The sequence below is a fragment of the Scomber japonicus genome, chromosome 17 (assembly GCF_027409825.1).
Source record: "Scomber japonicus isolate fScoJap1 chromosome 17, fScoJap1.pri, whole genome shotgun sequence".
NCBI lineage: Eukaryota > Metazoa > Chordata > Actinopteri > Scombriformes > Scombridae > Scomber > Scomber japonicus.
This window is the reverse complement of record NC_070594.1, coordinates 5,962,524-5,985,385: the sequence shown is the minus strand read 5'-3', so window position 1 is coordinate 5,985,385 and position 22,862 is coordinate 5,962,524. Positions and strand designations below refer to the sequence as shown.

The window sequence follows — 22,862 nt, the reverse complement described above, 5'->3', positions numbered from 1 at the left end:
AAAAGGAAGGAAGGACGGAGGACAGACAGAAGGAAGGACAGACAGAAGGAAGGGAGGAAGGAAGGACAGACGGAAGGAAGGAAGGAAGGAACAGTCAAAACAGACGGGGTCAATTTGACCCGGGAGGACGACAGGAAGGTTAACAGCCCCTGCTGACAATAACAGAAACAGACTTGATCCTTTAACTCTGACGTATTCACGGCTGTGACTCACACACAGATCTGCTGTCAACACGTTTCCTTTTTATCCAACACAACGTGATTTAAACGAGCACATGATGTCATCAGAGCGCTGTGATTGGTCGATCGTAACGTTGATCCAGGAACAAAACCAAATGTGTCTAAATGACGTCATACGTGTGGAGACAACACAATACGTGTCTTGGCTCAATGTGCAACACGGGACATTTATGTGTATGTGTGTGAGTCATTTTTAGTCAAATGAGAAAAATAAAATAAATAAGTCATCATTTATTAATATGGGAGAATGACGTCTGCTGCAGATATGAGCCTAAATAGATTTATAAATAAACAAGATATATAAGCAAGAAGGGAGTAAGGAAGGTAGGAAGGAAGGAAAGAATGAGGGAGGGAGGAAGGAAGGACAGAAGGAAGAAGGAAGGAAGGGAGGGAGGAGGGAAAGAAGGAAGGGAGGAAGAGAGAGGAAGGAAAGAAAGAGAGAAGGGAGGAAGGAAAGAGGGAATGAAAGAAGGAGGAAGGAAAGGAAGGAAAGGAAGGAAGGAAGGACAGAAGGAAGGAAGAAAGGGGGATGGAGGAAGGAAAGAAGGAAGGGAGGAAGAGAGAGGACGGAAAGAAAGAGAGAAGGGAGGAAGGACAGATGGAATGAAAGAAGGAGGAAGGAAAGGAAGGAAGGAAGGACAGAAGGAAGGAAGAAAGGGGGATGGAGGAAGGAAAGAAGGAAGGGAGGAAGAGAGAGGATGGAAAGAAAGAGAGAAGGGAGGAAGGACAGATGGAAGGAAAGAGGGAAGGAAAGAAGGAGGGAGAAAAGAAGGAAAGGAGTAAGGAGGGAGGGAGGACGGAAAGAAAGAGAGAAGGGAGGAAGGACAAATGGAAGGTAAGGAGGGAGAAAAGAAGGAAGGGAGGGAGGAAGGACGGAAGGAAGGAAGGAAGGAAGGAAGGGAGGGAGGAGGGAAAGAAGGAAGGGAGGAAGAGAGAAGAAGGAAAGAAAGAGAGAAGGAGGGAGGAAGGACAGACAGACGGAAGGAAGGAAAGGAGGAAAGAAGGAAAGGAAGGGAGGAGGGAGGGAAGGACAGAGGAAGGAAGGAAGGGAGGAAGAGAGAGGAAGGAAAGAAAGCGAGAAGGAGGGAGGGAGGAAGGAAGGAAGGAAGGAAGGAAGGAAAGGAGGGAGGAAGGAAGGAAAGACGGAAGGGAGGAAGAGAGAGGAAGGACAGACGGAAGGAAGGAAGGAAGGGAGGAAAGAAGGAAAGGAAGGGAGGAGGGAGGGAAGGGCAGAGGAAGGAAGGAAGGAGGGAAGGACAGAAAGAAGGACAGAAGGAAGGAGTCAAATGAGAATAATAAAATAAATAAGTCATAATTTATTAATATGGGAGAATGACGTCTGCAAACCTAAATAGATTTATAAGTAAACAAGATATATATATATAAGCATTTGTTTCTACTAAATTGGCCCCTGCTTTATGGTTTATAAACTATATGTTAGATCATTTACATTTATATTAACATGAAATTAAAGCACCAGCAATTATGTGAGTTTACAGTTTCATATTTAATAATCAACCAGAGCGCTGTATATATTTTTTTACAGTTACTAGAAATAGTTTGGATGTTACAATAAAACAGATTAACTGCAGAAATATAAAGATTTTTTTTTTTTACAGTTTACAGCGACACTTTAAGGAGATTTTTACTCCTCTTAAGTATAATTTTAAACTTTTTTCTTTTCTTTTCTCTTCTTTAAATTCCTACAACTTTAATAATAAATAGTTGAATGGACCCTGATCTTATTAGGACTAACATCCTCATTAGCTGATCTTTTCTGTTCAGCATCTATCGAGTCCCAAAAACCTGTGTGTTAACCCTCCTGTTGTCCTCAGGTCAAGGAAAGAGGAAGGAGGGAGGGAGGAAGGAAAGGAGGGAGGAAGGAAAGGAGTAAGGATAAAAAGAGGAAGGAATTTAGGAGAGAAGGAAGGGAGGAAGGAAAGGAGTGAGGGAGGAAGGAAGGAAAGGAGTAAGGATGAAAAGAGGAAGGAATTTAGGAGAGAAGGAAGGAAAGGAGTAAGGACAGAGGGAGGAAGAAAGGAAAGGAGTAAGGACGGAGGAAGGAAGGAAGGAAAGGAGTAAGGACGGGAGGGAGGAAGGAAGGAAAGAAGGAACAGTCAAAAGACATGGGGTCAATTTATCATACACAGTTATCATGCCTTTGTTTGGTGAAGGTGTACAAACACACACACACACACACACACACACACTTTAAATTCCCTTTCATGTGTGTTAAGTGATGCAAAAATTATGCGCAGCAGCAAGCAACAGAACGCCTTCGCAATAAAAGTCCACACAACTTTCCCGCTCGGCGCCGGGGGACGAGCCGCTTTAAAGTACTTAAAACATCATCTGTGCACACGCCAGGTTTTTAACATCTCTCAATTTCATGCTTCAAATTATCCGTAGTGTGCACGATGAGGAGGACAGGACACCTAAATGTACCTTAAATGAAAAGGTTGAAGCTTAATGGTAACAGTGAGAGCAGGAGAACGTTTAAATGCTTTCATGAACATGTTATATTAATACTCCTGTTGTCCTCGAGTCAAGGAAGGAAGGAAGGGAGGAAGGATGGAGGGAGGAGGGATGGAGGGAGGTAGGAAGGAAGGAAGGAAGGGAAGAAGATGGAAGGAGGGAGGGAGGGAAGGAAGGAAGGAAGTAAAGAAGTAAGGAAGGACAGATGGTAGGAAGGAAGGAAGGAAGGAAGGAAGGACAGATGGAGGGAAAGAAGGAAGGAAGGAAGGAAGGAGGGAGGGAGGAAGGAAGGACAAATGGAGGGAAGGAAGGGAGGGAGGGAGGAAGGAAGTAAGGAAGGAAGGACAGAGGAAAGAAGGGAGGGAGGAAGGTAGGGGGAGGAAAGAAAGAGAGAAGGAGGGAGGGAGGAAGATGGATGGAAAGATGGAAGGAAGGACAGATGGTAGGAAGACAGAAGGCAGGAAGGAAGGAAGGAGGGAGGGAGGAAGGAAGGCAGGAAGGAAGGACAGATGGTAGGAAGGAAGGAAGGAAGGACAGATGGGATGAAGGAAGGAAGGAAGGAAGGACAGATGGGATGAAGGAAGGAAGGACAGATGGATGGGTGGGGGGCTCAAATAGAAAAATAAGCAGATGATTGAGTAGTTATTAATCAGCGCTGTCAATCAAATCTGATCTCATCTACTTCCCATGCTGTCCTGATGATGCCGATTTGAACGATACTCATAATAATTAATACCTGAGGATGTTGTTTTTCTGAACATTAACTTTCATTATTGCTCATTAAGTCATGAATATTTAATTTTATAGACAACGGCGTAAAACGTTGAGAGCCAGTTTGTTTTAAGAGCAAAAAGAAACTCAATGAAAAAAAGGTTTTAATTCAGTAATCATTTTTTTGACTCCTCAATTCCACTTTAACCCTCCTGTTGTCCTCGAGTCAAGGAAGGAAAGGAGGGAGGAAGGAAGGAAGGAAGGAAGGAAGGAAGGAAAGGAGGGAGGAAAGAATGAAAGTAAGGGAGGAGGGAGGAAGGAGGAAGGAAGGAAGGAAAGGAGGGAGGAAAGAAGGGAGGAAGGAAGGTAAGAGGGAGGAGGAAAGAAGGAAAGAAAGGGAGGAAGGAGGAAGGAAGGAAGGTAGTAGGGTAGGGAGGGAGGAAGGAAGGAAGGTAAGAAGGAGGAAGGACGAAGGAAGGGAGAAGGAAAGAAGGAAAGAAAGGGAGGAGGGAGGAAGGACGGAGGAAAGAAGGTAGGAAGGAAGGTAGTAGGGTAGGGAGGGAGGAAGGAAGGAAGGACGGAGGAAAGAAGGGAGAAAGGAAGTTAAGGAGGGAGGAAAGGAAGGGAGCAGGGAAGATGAAGAAGGACGGAGGAAGGAAGGAGGGTAGGGAGGAAGGAAAGGAAAGGAAAAAAGGAAGGAAGGACGGAGGAAAGAAGGGAGGAAGGAAGGTAGGAAGAGAGAGGACGGAAAGAAAGAGAGAAGGAGGGAGGGAGGAAGGACAGAAGGAAGGGAAGACGGGAGGAAAGAAGGAACAGTCAAAACAGACGGGGTCAATTTGACCCGGGAGGACGACAGGAAGGTTAAGAAATAACTATTTTTAGATGATAGATTCAAACCAGCTGCAGCAGTTTCTCCAGCAGGCTGATTGCGCCCCCGTGTGGACACAAGCAGCACTGCACCCTCTCTCTCTCTCTCCCTCTCTCTCTCTCTCTCTCTCTCTCTCTCTCTCTCTCTCTCTCTCTCTCTGTGTGTGTGTGAATGCTTCAGGAGCTCCGGCACGACGCATTAAAACGTTGAATTACATCCTTAATACATAAGTAAAACATGATAGATCATCTCGCACACTTTTTAAATCCTCACAGATCTGATATCACACAGAGCAACCCATGCAGCAAATTACTACACTCGCCCCGCGCTGGATTCAGAGCGCTGGAGTGAAAGGTTTTAATCAGGGGAGGAATTGCGTTTGTTAATGAAGCACGACATTGCAGAGGAGAGGAGAGGAAGGCCTCAGCTCGGAGCTCGGAGCTCGGCACTGGGAGCTCGGCACTCGCTCTCTGGAGCTGATGGGTTTTTGTTTTTTTTGTACTCCAGACAGTCCTGAACGATTTCTGCTCCCCAGTCTGAGGAGGTGTGATGTGTGGACTGCAGAGCAGACTGCAGAGCCTCACAGCCACAAAGGCTTTTTGTTCACAGAGTCCAACTGGTGCAGAAAAAGAGTTTGAACTGGAGCCCTGAAGCTTTATTCTGTGTGAAGATAATCCAACAATATACAGCAGAGAGCCGCTGGAAGCAGGAGGAAGTAGATGATCTCACCTTCACCTGATTTATTGATGCTATAAGAGGAAGATTCATATTGGAAATCATGAATTTAGCTGCAGATTGGAGAAGTGAAGGTTGGGAATGTTGTAGGGCTGGGCGATATGGATGAAATCAAATATCACGATTAGGGCTGTCAAACGATGAATTTTTTAAATCGAGATTAATCGTAGAATTTCCATAGTTAATCGCGATTAATCACGTTTTCAATTGCATGTTTAAAATCCTGTTATTTTACATTTCAAGGCAGTTTTAAGCCCATAATGTAAAGCAGGTAGGCTTACTGCAGGAGGCCACTTCAAAGCATAGCGCTACAGCTAGAGGAGCCGTCTACGGGTGAGTAGAAGGGACAAAAAGGCTTGCAACATTAAAATGCGATTAAAAAAAATTAACACGTTATGGATTTCATCAATCTAATCGCGATTAACGCCTTAACACTGACAGACCTAATCACAATATATTTGACCAAATACCTCAATATCGATATCGCCACGATATTGACTGTTGGTGCCTTCACAAAATATTTACACAATGAGATCTTTGTCGATATCATGACAAAGTGAGTAAAAGGCAAAAAATAGTACAGCTAGAACAATCTGGTAAGTTCAAAAAATGACATAATTTTACTGTAATGCCGCCTTTAAAGCCAAGAAAAGACTTCTGCCATATTACGTTATTACAATATGCCAAATTAGACAGTCAGTTACACCTACTGACGGGAGCCCTGACCTGGCTGCCCGGATTAGAAACTATTAGCTTCCGAGCAGCAGTCCACAAACCAATGGGTGACGTCACAGATGTTACGTCCATTTCTTCTATACAGTCTATGGGTTTCAACCATAAAATATGATACGGTTTTATTCCTGGTCCAGTTTTGTCTGGGGATCGGCTGTTGATTCTAATTTCTAATTTTTTTACACTGTAATGTGCTTTTGTTACCACTAGGTGGCACAAAAAGTCATGTACGAACAAGGACAACAGGTCTAAGTTCAGCAGAATCCGAAGTATAAGGTCCAATAAACCCGAAATCGCAGGAGGATAAGATAAGATATTCCTTTATTTGTCCCACGATGGGGAAATTAACAGCGTTAAAGGAGCAAAATTGATTAAAAAAATAAAAAGAGCATCAATAAAATTTATATTTATTCCTGGTCCAGTTTTGTCTGGGGATCGGCTGTTGATTCTTGTTTTTAACCCTGATTTTTACACTGTAATGTACTTTTGTTACCACTAGGTGGCACAAAAAGTCGTGTACGGACGAGGACAACAGGTCTAAGTTCAGCAGAATTAAGTATAATTTAAGATATTCCTTTAGTAGTCCCACGATGGGGAAATTAACAGCGTTCAAGGAGCAAAATTGATTAAAAAAATAGAAAACAGCATCAATAAAAATAATAAGATAATAACAGTAAATAAGTAAAAACACAAGCAAAATAAATAATATTAGTAAAAAAAGTATAATAAAGAGTAATATTGGTGTTGTCTGAATGATAATATACTTGAGTCACAGAGTAAATGCTGCATACTCGAGTCTATTAACATGAATCTGACAATGAATTTAATGGTTTCTTCATCTTCTATAATTTAATTTCTTCTAATATAATAATAAAAATACTACTCCCCCTCCTCTACTTACTAAGAATTATCATCATTATTATTATTAGTAGTAGTTTTGTTCTGTTTTGGGTATGTATTAATTTTCCTTTGTTTTCTACTTGACACTTAAGTTAAGGACTGTTTCTGTTCTCTTCAATAAATGTTAATAATAAAATAATTAAATGAATAAATATTGAGAAGAGCTGCAGACGTCTCCTCAGCTCTATTTTAACGAGCCGTCGACTCTTCACAAAGTTCTGCTGTAAAGTTTTAATCACGTCGATCGTCAGAAAAGCTGCTAAAATACATTTTGTTGCAGCGTTTAAGCTTCCTGTCGTACTCCCGGGTCAAATTGACCCCGTCTGTTTTGACTGTTCCTTCTTTCCTTCCTTCCTTCTTTCTGTCTGTCCTTCCTTCCTTCTTTCCTTCCCTCCTTCATTCCTTTTCTTCCTCCCTTATTTCTTTCCTTCCTCCTTTCTTTCCTCCCTCCCTCCTTCTCTCTTTCTTTCCTCCCCCTACCTTCCTCCATTCCTTCTTTCCTGTCCTTCCTTCATCCCTTACTCTTTTCCTTTCTCCCTCCCTCCTACCTTCCTTCCTTCTTTCTTTCCTCAGTCTTTCCTCCCTTCCTTCCTTCCTCCCCTCCTCCCCTTCCTTCCTTCCTTCCTCCCTCCTTCCTTTCTTCACTCCTCCCTACTTCCTTCCTCCCTCCTTCCTTCCTTCCTTCACTCCTCCCTACTTCCTTCCTCCCTCCTTCCTTCCTTCTTTCTTTCCTTCCTCCCTTCCCTCCTTCCTTCCTTTCTTCCTCCCTCCTTCCTTCCTTCCTTCCTCCCTCCTTCCTTCCTTTCCTTCCTCCCCTCTCTTCTTTCCTTCCTTCCTCCCTTCCTTCCTTTCTTCCTGTGTAAATTTAAACTCACATTCAATCTTGCATCTCAAATAAACGTGTAATAACTCGTCAGGATGGATATCTTCTGATATTTTCTGATATTTTCTTTGCACACGTGGATGAATCTGAGTTATCGTCTGTGTGTCTCAAATGGGAATCTGGTGTTGGTCTTGTAGTGACAGGTTGTAGTCTGCTTATTTCTCGTCCCTGCACCAGAGCGACGAGATGGACCCGTTCCAGGAGCTGCTGGACGAGCAGCGCTACCCGGCCGAGGTGACCATGCCCAGCCCCAAACACCACAAATACCCGCCCTGCAAGGAGAGCAAGAAGGAGCTCATCACGTAAGAACCTGATTAACACGACGCAGTCTGCCGAGCATCCAGGTCGTTAAAGTGCTTCATAAAAGCCAGCTGGAGTTTAATTCACTTCCATATAAACCTGCACTGCAGCGGCCATTAAGCTTCCTGTCGTCCTCCCCCGGGTCAAATTGACCCCGTCTGTTTTGACTGTTCCTTCTTTCCTTTCTCTCCCTCCTATCTTCCCTCCTTCCTTCCTTCATTCCTTCTCTTTCCTTTCCTTTCCTTCATTCCTTCTGTCCTTCCTTCCTTCATTCCTTCCTTCTGTCCTTCCTCCCTCTATCCTTCCTTCCTCCATTCCTTCCGTCCTTCCTTCCTTCCTTCTCTCTTTCTTCCTCCCTCCCTTCCGTCTTTCCGTCTTTCCTTCCTCCATCCCCCTTTCTTCCCTCCTTCTGTCCTTCCTCCCTCTATCCTTCCTTCGTTCCTTCCTTCCTTCCTCCCCATTACCTCCCTTCTTTCATCTGTCTTTCTTTCCTTTCCTTCCTTCCTTCCTTCCTTCCTTCCTTCCTTTCTCCTTCCTTCCTTCTCTCTTTCTTTCCTCCCTATTACCTTCCTTCTTTCATCTGTCCTTCTTTCCTTCCTTCCTCCCTTCTCTTCCTTTCTCTCCCTCCTATCTTCCCTCCTTCCTTCTTTCCTTTCCTTCCTTCCTTCTTTCCTTTCCTTCCTCCCTCCCTCCCTCTCCCTCCCTCCCTCCCTCCCTCCTTTCCTTCCTCCCTTCCTTCCTTGACTCAAGGACAACAGGAGGGTTAAGCCATATATAAATACATAAATACATAAAATACAAAGCTGTTTTTTTTGTGTGTGAATGCCGACTATGAGACTCATCGTTGTGTCTGTTTTACCTGCTTCAGGTTGTCGAGCTGCCAGCTGGCCGACAAGAACATGCGTGGGATGATGACGGCCAACTCGCAAGAACTCAAGTGAGTCTACAAACGTTTGTGAAAATAACACAACAGGAATTATTTGGCAAACAACAACAACAAAAATAGAATAAAGAAATTGTAGATTCCTCGAAGTAGCTTGATACAACACAACTGGTGATCTCCAATGAATTAAGAATAATAGATAAATCATTTAAAATAAAGATGTGAGCTCATTAACGTCCCAATTCAAGATCTCAGAGACTTAAAAGTTGATGCAGAGAGATAATCCATCATGATGTTTCGTCTCTGTAACTTAATGTGTTGACACAGTTATGAGGTTTTGAACTCCACTTGTTTAAAATGTAATAATTGACTGTTTGTTCCTCAGGTGTCCGACTCCCGGCTGTGACGGATCAGGACACATCACAGGAAACTACGCCTCCCACAGGAGGTACGCTAACTGCACCTCAGACCTAAAGCCATGGTTCGACGTAATTTCGACCTAGTGTCATATGCACCATTACGCCTCAGCCCTTTTTTCATTTGGTCGCAAATTAGTGGAGTTAGAGCCATCAGCTGAATGTCTTAGTACAGGCGCTAACGGGACCACCAGTGTATCTGGTAAATTACCCCACTAATAATGCCTGGATTGTTATCAAACTTCTACAGTAGTACAAATAGGGTCTTTACCAGGCGGGGAGTTCTGGTCCTCTGAAATGAGGCCAACGTGGAAGTAACTTAGAGCTGCATATCAAAAGGCCACCAGGGGGCGACCGTCTCTATACAAGTCAATGGAGAATTCACCAACTTCTCACTTGATTTCTAACCTCAGTAAACGTTTTCAAAATGTGTTTATGGTCTCAATCGCTAGTTTAAAGCCTTCTTCAATGCAGTATGATGTTCATTTGGGACATTTTGGCCTCCCTGATTTTATATGTGAGGATAAAGCAGGGTATGCATTAGGGCGTGGCTACGTCCTGATTGACAGGTTGATTGCCCAATGTCCTCAAGATCCAGCCCTCGCAACCATAGCAACCTCCCCGCTCCACCCATGGCTCCGCCTCATGCCCATATAAGTAGAATCCGTGTTTTTATTTTTCCCAGCATGCACCTGAAATTTTCAAGGTGGCGTTGCCCACATCCGAAACTATTGGCTTCCGAGCAGCAGTCCACAAACCAATGGGTGACGTCACGGATGTTACGTCCATTTCTTTTATTCAGTCTATGGTAAAGACCTTATTAGTACTACTGTAGAAGTTTGATAACAATCCAGGCATTATTAGTGGGGACAACGGGACCACCAGTGTATCTGGTGGTCCCGTTCGCGCCTGTACTAAGACATTCAGCTGATGGCTCTAACTCCACTATTTTAGGACCAAATGAAGAAAAAGGGCTGAGGTGGTGTTTAGATAGACCTCATGGTGCATATGACGCTAGGTCGAAATTACGCCGAACACTCAGTATTTAACAACATATTTTCTTTATAACATGTATTTTTCTTTGTCCTGTAGTCTGTCCGGTTGTCCACGAGCCAAGAAGAGCGGCATCAAAATCCTCCACAGCAAAGAAGACAAAGACGACCAGGAGCCAATCAAGTACGTTTATGTAGACAGAAGGTGGGAGGGAGGGAAGAATCGAAGGAAGGAAGGAAGGAGGGAAGAAACGAAGGAAAGAAGGAAAGAAGGAAGGAAGGAAGGGAGGGTCACACAAACTCAGGATGGACTAGAAATAAAAAAGTTTATTGAACTAGTTTTTTATTATTCAAATCAGGTATTGTTATATCTTTATAACGTGTATAAGGAACTCATATCTGCCACATTACAGTGTCCCTCTGACACATTCATTCATCTCCTCTCTCTTAAAATGCTGCTGGTGTTCGCTGACCTTTCTAACTTTAGGGGAGGAATATTTTAGAGGATGAATGTGTGGTCATCCCCCCTTCACCTCCCACTCCCAGCAGGCCTGGTGCAGTAAAGGTTAGCACTAGTGAGCGTTTGACATTTTCCCTAAAGCAGAGCCGTGATGTTAAGCTGATACGACCTTGTGAATAATCTAAAGTTCGGGCTGCAGCCAGCTGTTGCCGTCACCTCTGGTTCATCCGACATCATCATTAACAGTAGAGTCATAATTAAGTTTAACCCGAGCTCGGCTGGGAACGCTAGACTCATATTAATCAGCGTGAATGCACCTGATTTGACTGATATTAGCCGATTGATTAGGTATTATCATCACACATCTGTCACATATACTAAACCTACTTGTAGGTTCAGGAGGCTGTTATCAGACGTCTACTGTCATGTTTCTGTCTCTGAAATCCAAAAGAAATAGTTGACATTCCTTTAATCTCAGTTGAAAATTCAATATCATAAAGTTTTGGTATTAAAAGTCATTTTCTAGTGAGAATTGTGCAAAGTATTTTCATAATCTTTGCTCAGTGAATGTGTGTGCTATTGTTGCTATGGTGGTTGCTATGGAAACCTTGTAGTTTATACGTTTGAATCAGGTTTTAATTTTTACATCATTTTCTAGTGAGAATTGTGCAAATTATTTTTTATATTTGCTCAGTGAATGTATGTGAGGTCTAGTTTGTCAGGTATTATTTAGGTCTTTCTATTGTTGCTATGGTGGTTGCTATGGAAGCTTCTATCGTTGAAACCTCGTAGCTTATATATTTGAATCAGGTTTTGCGTTGTTAAGTTAGTTGAGTTGTTATTTGTGTTATTTTATGTAACTGTGGGATGATGTTCTTTTAATAAAAACACATTATAGAGATCTGCAGGGATGAATTTAATTTGAAATCCAGAATTTTAAGCTTTGTGATTGGCTGATTTCTTAAAGTAATGTATTTTGGGAAGTGTAGTTAAGTTAGACGGTTTCATGTTCACAGTCCTCTTGACTTTTTCAGTGATCCAAAATTATCTCAACACAGTTTATTACATTCTTTGGGGAGCTGAACAAACATGTGGAAGACATGAAAAAGCTAAAAAGACTGTAAATGTGTCAGATATCACTTGATATGACTAACTCAGACTGCTGAAGCTCAATAGAAGCTGATCCTCTACTTTCTCCTCAATCACTTTATATTGGAAGCACATTAGAAGGCTTTAATAGTCAGTATGAACAGGAGGAATCATTACAGAGAGGAAAACCTGACTGCTGGTTTGAGACATACCTTAAAAATCGTGAACTTGTCCTTTACCAGTAAAAGCAGACTAAGTGAAATCTTTACGTCTGTTCGTCCTCTCAGGTGTCCGGTCCCCGGCTGTGACGGACAGGGTCATGTGACGGGGAAGTACGCCTCCCATCGCAGCGCGTCAGGCTGCCCCCTGGCGGCCAAGAGGCAGAAGGACAGCTATGTCAACGGCTCGCAGTTTGTGTGGAAATCTGGGAAGACGGACGGCATGACCTGTCCGACTCCGGGCTGCGACGGATCGGGACACGTCAGCGGGAGCTTCCTCACCCACCGGAGGTACGCTCTCCTTTTCAGCACACAAGAGTTTACAGAGCTTCTTTTTTCAGCTACACACAGTTTGATTTAAGGAATAAAAAGGCTGTTTATGATAATCCGTCACAGTCAGCCTTCTGTGTGTGTTTTATTTCAGTCTCTCCGGTTGTCCTCGAGCCACCTCGGCCATGAAGAAGGCCCGGATGAGCGGCGTGGAGATGCTGACAATCAAGCAAAGAGCGAGCAAAGGTCAGAGAAAAAGAAACTTAACGCTCCTGTTGTCCTCGAGTCAAGGAAGGAAGTTAGGAAGGGAGGAAGAAGGAAGGGAGAAGGAAGGAAAGGAGGAGGGAAGGTAGGAGGGAGGGAAGGAAGGAAGGAAAGGAGGGTGGGAGGAAGGAAGGGAGGAAGGAAGGTGGGAGGGAGGGGAGGAAAGTAGGAGGGAGGAAAGGAAGGAAGGGAGGAAAGAAGGTAGGAGGGAGGGAAGGAAGGAGAGAAAGGAGGGAAGGAAAGGAGGGAGGGAGGAAGGAAGGTAGGAGGGAAGGAAGGAAGGAAGGAATAGGAGGAAGGGAGGAAGGAAGGTAGGAGGGAGAGAGGAAAGAGGGAAGGAGGGAGGAAGGAGGAAGGGAGGGAGGAAAGGAAGCAAGGAAGGAAGGAAGGAAGGAAGGAACAGTCAAAACAGACAGGGTCAATTTGACCCGGGAGGACGACAGGAAGGTTGACTATTGTGTTTTCCAAATATAATCAGTTTTACATATTTAAAATAATGATTACATTAAATGTTGAACTGAATTTATTTGTGCAAGAAAATAAAAAGTTTTGTTCAACATGTTTTTTTTGGTTTCAGGCATCGAAAACGATGAAGAAATCAAACAGCTGGATGAAGAAATCAAAGATCTGAACGAGTCCAACACCCAAGTGGAGTCAGACATGATTAAACTGAGGACACAAGTGAGACGGCTTCTGAGTGTTTACTGTGTGATACTGGTGTGGAAAAACTTATAAATATAAATATAAGACTCCTGTAACAAACAAAAGATATCATTAATTAACAGACTAAGTGTTTAAAGCAGGCGGGGAGTTCTGGTCCTCTGAAATGAGGCCAACGTGGAAGTAACTTAGAGCTGCATTCTATCAAAAGGCCACCAGGGGGCGACCGTCTCTATACAAGTCAATGGAGAATTCACCAACTTCTCACTTGATTTCTAACCTCAGTAAACGTTTTCAAAATGTGTTTATGGTCTCAATCGCTAGTTTAAAGCCTTCTTCAATGCAGTATGATGTTCATTTGGGACATTTTGGCCTCCCTGATTTTATATGTGACGATAAAGCAGGGTATGCATTAGGGCGTGGCTACGTCCTGATTGACAGGTTGATTGACCAATGTCCTCAAGATCCAGCCCTCGCAACCATAGCAACCTCCCCGCTCCGCCCATGGCCATATAAGTAGAATCCGTGTTTTTATTTTTCCCAGCATGCACCTGAAATTTTCAAGATGGCGCTGCCTAGATTCGAAACTATTGGCTTCCGAGCAGCAGTCCACAAACCAATGGGGGACGTCACGGATGTTACGTCCATTTCTTTTATACAGTGTGTGGTTTATTTACAGGAGATTATAACAAAATGATTAATATTTGCCATTTGTGTTTTCCTGTTAGATCACCACCATGGAGACCAACCTGAAGTCCATCGAGGAGGAGAACAAGGTGATCGAGCAGCAGAACGACTCGCTGCTGCACGAGCTGGCCAACCTCAGCCAGTCGCTCATCAACAGCTTAGCGAACATCCAGCTTCCTCACATGGTAAGAACCGAGTCACAGAACTAAAACCCCAGAGGTCGATGGTTTGTTAAGTATACAGCAGAAATATGACGAGCTTGTATCTGGTATCTTTACGTTGCATTTACAGGAGCTCTGTTGTGTTTTATATCAATATGAAAAGAAGCAGACACATTATAAACAAACATTATGACCGTTATTAATCTTTAGTTTTATTTTGGTAGAAAGATGCAGATCAGTCCTTTAATATCTTCCTTCCCCTCATGTTTATATCTTAAAACATGAGAATACTATCTGATTTTCTTTTGCATTTAAATAAAAGAAAGCATGATTTTTTTGACTAAATAATGGATTAAATGATTTGTTCTGCTTTATTTCCATTTTAATCTTACTTACCGATTTATTTTAGGGGGTTTGATTTGTGTCTGTTTCATATTTAACGTGCTAAATTTGTTTCCTGCTTTATTTAAAATCTCTTTGAACTGATCTGAGAGCAGCTCACTGAGGAGGTGTTAAAGTCGTCTTCAGCCTTTTCTCTGTAGCGACACTCTCAGATTTTTCCTCATCTGCTTCTTTCTGTTCGCCACCTTTTTATTTCCCAGCAGTCCATGCTGTGCTTCTTCTTCTTCTTCTTCTTCTTCCTTCTTCTTCTTCCTCTCCTTCTTCTTCTTCTGTGCTTTACAAACACCTCACATTTAAAGAGTTTCACATTTTAAAAAAGTTTCACATTTAAATAAAAACGGCCTGGTTGTTTTTTTGTTGTGTTTTTGTTGTTGTTTTCAGTTTGAGTGAAGTGCTTGTGGCCGTTTTGACGTCATTGTCTCGGTGTAGAAAGAAGACTGGGGCTAATTGGATAATATCTATCTGAGCTGTATGAACCCGAGTTGCTTGATAACTGGACTCTGCTTCCTGTCCTGTTTTCCATTGGGGACAAACTGCAAGAGTAATGTCCCTGTTAATGACAAATTTGATATTCCCTCTTTGAGTCAAGCTTAAAAATCCAGCTTCCTGTCACTCCTTTTGATATTTTTCTAGTTTGTTTTCAGATTATCAATCAGTTTTTCTCAGAGTGAGTGAGAATTAAAGCTCTGTTCACACTGCAGGACTTTATTATCACACCAAAATAATATCAGTTTTTTTGTGTGAAATTGTGCATATTTATTGATTTATTGTAGGATTTAAAAGATAATTACTGTTTTTTACAACCTGGACCTTATTTCTAGCATAAAATACGATCATTTACTCACCCAGACAACTTTGGTGTCATTTGGAGTCGTTCGGGCGAAATTAGCTCCAGTGTGGCTCTGCGTATATCCGTATAATGCAAGTACACGGGGCACCGAAGCACAGCCTCTACATAACGCATTATCTGCTGCTAAACTAGTTCATTTCACCAATATTTAGTTATGATACGTTAGTGGTATTCCCCTCCGAGCCCGTGGTGGCATGTTATCAACATCCGGGGTCTGTAGGTTGGACCTACTAACCCCTCATAGATAACCTATGAACTAGTTTCTTGGCAGATAATGCGTAATATAGAGGCTGCTCTTCGGTGCCCCGTGTACTCGCATTATACGGATATACGCAGCGCAACACTGGAGCTAATTTCGTCCGAACGACTCCAAATGACACCAAAGTTGTCTGGGTGAGTAAATGATCGTATGTTCTGCTAGAAATAAGGTCCAGGTTGTAAAAAACGGTAATTATCCTTTAAGCTACATTGCTACATATATGACAGTTTGAGGCGTCACATCGTCTGTTTATTCTTCCCATTGTCTCTTTATTTCAAGTTGATAGTGATTAACACCGAGGAATCTGAGTTTGGGTTTTGTTGTGTAAAAAAAGGAAAGACTGTGACCTGCAGTGTGAACTGAGCCGGAGGGGAAATGGCTTTCTTTAAGGCGGACGTTGTGTGTTTTTCTTCTCGGTGGATCTTAGCCTTGTGACGGCCGCCGTGTGTCTAGCGGGCTAATAGACTTCTCTGTACACCCTCTCCTGTAGAGACCGCTGCCACAGAAAGAGGCTCCAGTAAAGCATAACTGCTGTTTACAGATGCCTCCCAGAGTAAGAGATCCATTTATCCTTTATCCAATTATCCTTCTCTTCTGCACTGTCATCCTCCCCTCCTTTAACTCCTTTAGTCCACTGTAGCATCTGCACATCACGACTCTTCATTTATACAGCAGCGAACGAGAGAAGCTATAACTACAAGTCATTTTAATAGTGACATTAACTGTGAAACTAACCTACCAGTGGACAGAAACTATCTGATGTGGTTTTGCATTTTTCTGTTACAAAAACCAAATAACAAAAACCATAAAATCCTGTTTGAGAAGCAGTAATGAAATGCTGAAACCATTATTAGTTGGAAACACATTTACATTATACATTAACTACAATAATTTAATGTTAGACTTGGACCTTTTGAAACAAATGAGATTTACAGGATGAATTTCAGATCTATAAACCAGGAGGCGGAGCTGCTCTGGAATCAGAAATAATCTGATTAGTTCGGAGAAAGTTAGGAAACATGCAAACCTTAGTGGCAAAGAAATTTATATTTCAAAAAGATTACAATACTCATGATGAAATTAGGAGAATGTATAAACAAACAAACAAACAAGCAAACAAAACCTGTCAAAATATATTAACGCTGCATATTTTGTGCAATTAACTTTAATGTAATATGATGGACAGAAAAGTAAAATAATCCAAATTCTGATAAAAATGTATATTAATACAGGCAAAATATAATTTCATTATATGGAGGAAAGCAGAGAGAAAAATAATGCAAAATAAGAGAAAAAGTTTCAAGATCAGAAATTTCCTGTCTGAAACTGATTGTTCTGATTGGAGATAATATCTGTGTTTTTATGTCCAATGGCAAGATTTATGAGATTCTTGCTTCCCTTAGTATTTATAGTTTATTAATGAAAGATTTAAAGTACATAAAAAGACTCAAATTTATAGAAACACACTTTCACCTTCATATACTCAGCCACAGAGATATGAACCTAAACGTTTAATCAAAGACTCTCCTAAAAACTAAAGACAAGATAAACAGGTTTGGTTAAGTTTAGGCAAAGATCATAATTACAGTTAATCAGTCAGTAACCATTGCCACTGAATGGCTGCCATTGGATATAAACGCCGTCATGCAGTATGAGTGTAAATCCTAGGAATACTGGGCTGAAAAAGCAAATGTAGCCTAAAAAGAAAGAGGCCTAAAACGGAGCCTTGAGGTACACCAGAAGTAAAAAAATCAACCTGAACAACTTTAATCCTGTAAAACACTCAATCTGGTGTTCATCGTCCACTGAGGTTTAATTATTCCTGAAGCCAAAGCTGCTCTGTCTCTGATATTTATATTACATCAACAACCAAACCTCCCAGTCGACTTTGCCAAGTTTGAGCTACCAGTTGCGTTTCTTTCATCCGCCCATTAACCTCCCATCAGTTTTTAACATCCTGATTTTGTCTCCATATGCTAAACATTAACCTTCCATCTACCCATCAGCTAACCATCCCTCTCCTGGTTTTTTGCATGGTTTGGAGTTGCATTGCGTAGAAGTTCACAGGCTGAGGTATAAGATATTGAACGTGATATTAAAATATATTTAAAAAAAGGAGTATTTTTGTGTACCGAGCCATGTTTTCCCAATGGTGTTATACCCTTCCTCCCATGTTTCCCAAACCTTTCCCACAATGTCTCTCATGGCGCTTTTCCACTACACAGTTCCAGCACGACTCAACTCGGCTCGACTCGGTTTTTTTTTTGCGTTTCCACCATAGACTGTATAAAAGAAATGGACGTAACATCCGTGACGTCACCCATTGGTTTGTGGACTGCTGCCTGAGAGCGGGGAGGTTGCTATGGTTGCGAGGGCTGGATCTCGAGGACATTGGTCAATCAACCTGTCAATCAGGACGTAGTAACGCCCTAATGCATACCCTGCTTTATCGTCAAATATAAAATCAGGGAGGCCAAAATGTCCCAAATGAACATCATACTGCATTGAAGAAGGCTTTAAACTAGTGATTGAGACCATAAACACATTTTGAAAACGTTTACCGAGGTTAGAAATCAAGTGAGAAGTTGGTGAATTCTCCATTGACTTGTATAGAGACGGTCGCCCCCTGGTGGCCTTTTGATAGAATGCAGCTCTAAGTTACTTCCACGTTGGCTTCATTTCAGAGGACCAGAACTCCCCACCTGGTTTCCACTAGGGATAGTACCTGGTACCTGCTACTTTTTTAGTACCTGCTCTGCTGAGGTTCCAAGTGAGCCGAGCCGATACTAAATGTGACGTCAACAGACTGCCGGCCGCTGATTGGTCAGAAGAGTTGTCGCTGGAAGAGTCATGAGCCGTCCCACACAAGAATCAAACCCGGCATTTTTAAATACCGGCAACAGCATTACAGCCATACGGCTCAGTTTTGTTGCTTTGTGTGTGACAGAAAGCAACATACAGCAAGTACACCATCACCTCCATGTCCTCCATTGTTTATGTGTTTGTGTCACGTATAAAATGAAGTCACGGCAGTTTCGCAGAGCCATGCTATGATGAACCCGCCCACGTTGAGTAGGTACCTTTTGTAATAGAAAAGATCCTGGAACCGAGTCGAGTCGAGCCAAGTAGTGCTGGAACTGTGTTGTGGAAAAGCGCCATCAGCTCATAAACCGACTGTCCATCCAAACATTTAACGTACCTGATTGTTTGTTTTCTTCATGGGTTTCTTTCCCCCATCACAGGAGCCAATGAATGAACAGAACTTTGACACATATGTGAGTACGTTGACAGACATGTACACCCACCAGGACCAGTACCAGAGCCCGGAGAACAAGGCGCTGCTGGAGAACATCAAACAGGCTGTTCAGGGCATCCAGGTCTAGCACTGACCGAGGCCTAAACAACAAATGCAAAGCAAAAACAACAACAACAGAGGAAAAAAAAGTCAAAAAAGAAGGGGGGATGGGTTGTTTTTTGCTGCTGTAATCTACCATACTTCTTTTATTTCTTCTGCTGTTATGCTCTCAAATCCATGGGTATCTTTTTTTTTAAATTATTTTAATTGTCGTTGCCTTGCTTTGAAAAACAAATTACCAACGTTTTAAACGAACATTCACGTTTTGTACATTTTCATATGACCTAATATAATGTGATGTACTGTTTATAGCTGCTAATGTATGCACATTCTAGTGTATATGTATGTATTTATTTATTTATTTATTGTAAGCTTGAATCATTTCTTTATTTTAATGCGATTTACATACATCGAATATAACTGGGCGTCACGGGTTTAACAGGGAGCAGAGCGGCGGCGTTGGGGGATCGTGAAGAGCAATCATTTTGGCAAGGCTTTTCTGGAGGGTGTTAAATGGATGTAAATTCATTGGTTTTTTGTAAGTGGACTGTGTGGACACTAATATTATTGTAAATCTTTAGCTTAAAATTATGAGAAGAACCAATGCTACAAACAAGAAGATCTCAAACATCATGACACGGAAACTTACTGGTGCAAATCCCACATCATCCCCTATACGGAGTTGTTTCGTTTTAAAAACTGTCCTGTTCTGTCGCTTTTCTTTGTTCTTGTGAAGAGCAAAGCGGGAAAAGACCACAATGGCTACAGAAAAATGTAGGAGACAATCTGCCATTTGAATTAATTTTAATCATCAACCTTGAGTAGCTAATAGGACAATGTGTCAGCAATATTGGTATGATATAATATTAAACCGTTTGTTTGGATATGGGATGCAATCTATATTAAAAAAAAAAAAGTTTGGGTATATGCAATTTCTTATGAATAAAACTAGCAAAGAGCTGATAGATCTTTTTACTAAATGTATTGCGTTTTGTATAAACCTTTTACTACAATCATGTTTTAAGGAATCTGACGCGGGTGAAAGGACTTTGGTTCTGTCATGTTCGACTTTGCACAGGGACACCTTTGTTTCCATGTTTTGATGTTTTTATTATCGACTAAGAGGCGCTTGGCAGGCGAAAAGATTTGTAGATATGATTTTTCTTTCTAAAGGCTGACGGCTCCGCTGGACTTACAGGGTCAAACGTCCCCATCTGTCATTGTATATTGCACTCGTTCTGTAGAAAAAAAAAACGTCTTTCCAATCATGCATTTTAATTGTCTGAGCCACAATGGGACATGATGCCAGATGACATGATGACCAAGCAGCTTTTATTTTTTAATTATTATCTTTGATTGTTATTGAAAAGATGAATGAAAACTAGAGCCAGCAGTCGTAAAGCGATGTCTGTGCACTGAATTTTACCGACTGAGTATTTGATCTGAATCAGCCTTACGATGACATTCAGTCTGAAAATCACAGTACTGGTGGAGTATGTTTTTTCTGAACACCGTCGATCATGCATGCACTTTATTGGAGTATGTCAAAGTATTATCACGTGGTAAATGAAGCAAAAACTGTACAGCGAGTTTGTGGAAACTGTGACTTGGAAAAGACTTTGTGCTGGTGATTCCTGTTTGAAAGCAACCTGGAGCAAAACTCACTGAGTTGATGTGTTATTTAAAGGAAAACTCCCCCCAATGGTCCCATCACATCGTCAACCTCTTCCACTCCACCGTTAATTCTCTTTCAAAAGACACACGAAAAAACTAAATGCTTGCATAGACTGGCTTTTGTCTGAAACTGAACTTTTTAGGGTTTCATCTGAGACATCAAAAGTACAAATTCTCTTTTTTTCACCACCTAAAAATAATGCAAATGAAAAATGTTAAACCAGAATCCATTGTTCTGTTGGTTAATATGAAATGTTGTTGAAAAGTGGAATGTTTAATTTAGATCCAAGCTTTTACCAAAAATGAGAGTTACCAGTAATAATTATTACCATTATTGATTCATCTAACAGTTATTTTTCTCAATTAATCATTTATAAAAATATTATAGAATAAATTTACCAATCTAAAGTGATGCCTTCAGATGTTTTGCTATATATTCAGTTTTCTATCATGTATGACAAAGAAAAGCATTAATCTCCATGGCAACAAACGCCTAGGATCATGGTTATTGTATGATTTTAGAGCCAAACTTATGGAAAAAACCTGATAAAACATGCACTTAGAGTATCGTTAAACTGTTCAAGAGCCTCTGTGATTCAAAGTTGAGGAACATTGAGGATATGACTAGGAGAAAAAAATGGGGATTGGGTCTTCTCTTGGTAGAGAGAGTTCAAGAGCTAAAAATCATCTGTCTGGTGAAGTGTCAGACCTCAACCTGTTCCTTCAATTTCTAAATCAGGTTTTGATTTCCTACATTTCTCAGAAAGCATTTCAGCACCCTCCAAAATAAAGTGACCAGAATACTGTTACCTCTGTGAAATAATACATGTGACGAGGTTACAAATCCTGCTTATTGGCCGAATAGTTGGTGAACAAAGTGGTGCATGTGTTTTGGCTTAACATCTACCTAAAACTCAAACTTCTGCCCGTGTTCAAGAAGAGTGTCTCAGTTTCTTTGAATAATTCACAAATATACTGCGAACAAATGGAAGTTACTTACCAGCGAAAACTGTCCAGACTATCCAGAGACGATAGAAAAAAGGTGTTACTGTTCATTTTTAATGTAGTTTTTCAGTTCTGTGAGCACCACAAACTAAATTACATTTTCCTACATTGTAGTGGAGTGGAGTTCTCAAAACTTGGGCATATTAAACCAAAACTACTTGCATGATTAGATACTACTAGGTATGAGTGTAAAATATCAACATACCCTTTAAAAAGATAACCAGTATGTCAAGTAGGTATATTTTTTGGGATATATGGATAAAATTATGTATAATACGTCTATAACATTTACTAAGAAGTTATGAAGGATCAGTGCATTCATCTTATAGTTCTAATAAAACAAGCATATCACATAAATATATGGGTAATACGAGACACTGAAGAACTATCTACAACCTAAACCAAATCATTACCATTTGATTGATGATTGTGAAGGACTGACACCAAAAACCTGCAGTTTGATCATTTCAAGACAAACTAAACATTTCTCTGCTATGAGTCCAGTCCTTTCCTTGCAGGAGGAAACTAATAACTGGGGGGAGTTTTCCTTTAAACATGTTTCTTCTTTGGACTTTTTACTGCAAAGCCTCATTCTCCGACATCTCTTCCCAAAGCTTTGTGTCTGCAGCTTCCTGCCAATAAACTACTGCATTAGATAGACTGACAGCTTGTACTTTTTTTATTTAGTCAGTTATTCTTACTGATACAAAGGGAATGGGAGTTAAAGCACAATTCTGCCACTTAAAGACAGTCAATAGACTAGATATTGTAATATCAGATGTAAAAGCTAAACTGTAACTATTTACATAGAGAATCTCAACACTAACATGTGACATGCTAGAATGCAAAATAAATCCATATGAATATTTGTGAAATCATTGATTAATGAAAATGTTAGTTTCTTTTGAGCAGTGCATTGATAAGGGTTTTTATACATTGTTCATTTTCTCTCCTTTAACCCTTTTTCTATGTTACTCGCAAACTTTCAACAACAGTTTTTCTTACCACATGGCATGGGTTTTTGTTGATATTTTTGCTGTATGTTTAAGGTCACGAGTTGCTACGTGATATTTTAATTTGACTTGTGAAGTTTGTACAATTTTTATCATGCTGGTGTTGGCATCTCTTGCTCTGAATAAATCTTGTGTTGCAACACTGATTACGACCCTTTATTGTTTTAAACTGAAAGCTAATCATCAGGAAGGTTAATAATGTACAGTGGAGAATATATTGTGCCAGTGTTTTACTCTTCCATGTGTAAGCTAGGAAATAAATATGCTTGACATACAAAAGGTAACCCTTTTTACAAGTCCAGGTGTGTTTGCAGATATTAAATGGTTAACTTTTAGAACATGGTAATTTGGTTTAGTTGGT

General features: G+C 41.1%; 1 protein-coding gene across 1 annotated transcript in view; it reads left to right on the top strand.

Annotated features, from left to right (window-relative positions):
- myt1la (myelin transcription factor 1-like, a) overlaps nt 1-18,837 on the top strand; it is a 78,200-nt gene extending 59,363 nt beyond the window's left edge. The window contains exons 12-22 of the mRNA XM_053337457.1: nt 4,801-4,925; nt 7,694-7,845; nt 8,712-8,780; nt 9,112-9,174; nt 10,235-10,318; nt 11,971-12,219; nt 12,326-12,417; nt 13,013-13,116; nt 13,824-13,967; nt 15,945-16,007; nt 18,697-18,837. Of these exons, the coding sequence (XP_053193432.1) occupies nt 4,801-4,925; nt 7,694-7,845; nt 8,712-8,780; nt 9,112-9,174; nt 10,235-10,318; nt 11,971-12,219; nt 12,326-12,417; nt 13,013-13,116; nt 13,824-13,967; nt 15,945-16,007; nt 18,697-18,837 (1,286 nt within the window). The remainder of the gene's footprint in view (nt 1-4,800; nt 4,926-7,693; nt 7,846-8,711; nt 8,781-9,111; nt 9,175-10,234; nt 10,319-11,970; nt 12,220-12,325; nt 12,418-13,012; nt 13,117-13,823; nt 13,968-15,944; nt 16,008-18,696) is intronic.
- Nucleotides 18,838-22,862: the final 4,025 nt, after the last annotated feature.